Here is a 1623-nt window from a genome sequence, read left to right on the forward strand (position 1 = left end):
CACGAAGTGACCTGTTATCATCTGTATAGGTCCCACTAACCGGTGATGTTTTTCGGTTTGGATCTATGCTCAGACAACCTTAGATGTGTCATTAGGGTCTAAGGCTTTTTTCTTATATATTATGAAACATCTCTCATATTATTTCAATGCGTGATTTGGTAAGGGTGCCACATACACCATTCCCATTAGGGAGTAGGCATCCTTATTGAGGTTTTCCCCGCCATCAACTTAAAAATGTGACATTCGCCTAAACTCAGGTGAACACGGAAGTTTTCCCCACAATCGCCCAAGGTAGCATGTTGAATCACTCGGATATTATTTATAACACCAACCCACTAAGGATGATGTTGTCCGTTTTTTACGTAGGCTCCACAATTTTAAAATGTATTACTAGGATATAAGACTCGTTTTTAATATACCCAACATTTCTTTAATATTTTGCTGATATCAAATTTGTCTAGGTGTCACAATTATGTTAAACCCCATCAACTACTCAAAAAAATAAAAAATAAAAATTCAATTTTACGAATATATTATCAATAATATACACAACTGATGAAAGAGCAAAACTTAACTTTTCTGATCTCCTTTTCCATCTCGATGACCATGATAGATAGATTGTGCTGCTTAAGATTCCAGGTGGATAACCAATCATATCTTATTATTGTAATGATCCGAAATGCTATGGACATTTTTACGTATAAACTTTTCCCACGCTCCACACTCACCTTTAATCCCTTATATATAGCTTCATTCAAGTTCAGATTTCTCACAGCAACTCACCCTTCAATATATTTTTCATCATTCTCTTCTTCACAATTTCCACAGTTACATTAGGATACACAAAAGAAAACATATCTTCCTTTAACTCGGAATTATCAAGAACACTAGCAAATTGAGAATTACATTTCTTGAAGTCTTTGAATATGGAAAGAGTGATGAAGTTGGGAGCGGAAAGTCCAGTGGTCATTTTCACCAAGAGTAGTTGTTGTATGTCTCATAGCATTGAAACCCTAATTCGTAGCTTCGGTGCAAACCCCACAGTTTATGACCTTGATGAACTTCCAAATGGGAGGGAAATGGAGAAAGCATTGGTTGAATTAGGATGTCAGCCCAGTGTGCCAGCAGTGTTCATTGGGAAAGAATTGGTTGGTGGTTCTAATGAGATTATGAGCCTTAATTTGAGGGGCAATAAGCTTAAGCAATTGCTTATAAAGGCAAATGCAATTTGGGTGTAACACTATATGTACCTTCTACATGTGAGTTTAGAAAAATAGAGAGCTAGCCAGTTATTGAATATTTAATCTTCTGGTAGTTGTTGCTCTTCTTTTCACTCCTATTTATTTATACTTTCTGTTTTTTGTAAACTGATTTTGAATAATAATGTCGCACATTATGTTTCACTTACTAGATTTGTTCTTAATTTCTAAAGTTTTAAGAAGTAAACTTAGAAAAGCTTCCCTAGAAGACCAAATGTTGGCCACAATTTTTTTTTCATGCAATTGGTATCAGAAACCCATCCAAAATCTCTGGTTAATGGTGAAAATTTTATTCCACCAATCATACTCACAATATTCCTTCGTTGCAACAAGCAACTCATTTCACGAGATCCACTTGTCATAT

At 35.2% G+C, this 1623-nt stretch overlaps 1 protein-coding gene across 1 annotated transcript; it reads left to right on the top strand.

Annotated features, from left to right (window-relative positions):
• Positions 1–750: 750 nt before the first annotated feature.
• LOC107850012 (monothiol glutaredoxin-S1-like) lies at positions 751–1408 on the top strand. The gene has a single exon (XM_016694504.2). The coding sequence runs from the start codon at positions 927–929 to the stop codon at positions 1236–1238; it is 312 nt and encodes a 103-aa protein (XP_016549990.1). The 5' UTR covers positions 751–926; the 3' UTR covers positions 1239–1408.
• Positions 1409–1623: the final 215 nt, after the last annotated feature.

The sequence above is a fragment of the Capsicum annuum genome, chromosome 12 (genome assembly GCF_002878395.1).
Source record: "Capsicum annuum cultivar UCD-10X-F1 chromosome 12, UCD10Xv1.1, whole genome shotgun sequence".
NCBI classification, from domain to species: Eukaryota; Viridiplantae; Streptophyta; class Magnoliopsida; order Solanales; family Solanaceae; genus Capsicum; species Capsicum annuum.

Excerpts from the sequence above, each read along its gene's own strand:
- LOC107850012 (XM_016694504.2), top strand. The coding sequence starts at position 927 with ATGGAAAGAGTGATGAAGTTGGGAGCGGAAAGTCCAGTGGTCATTTTC.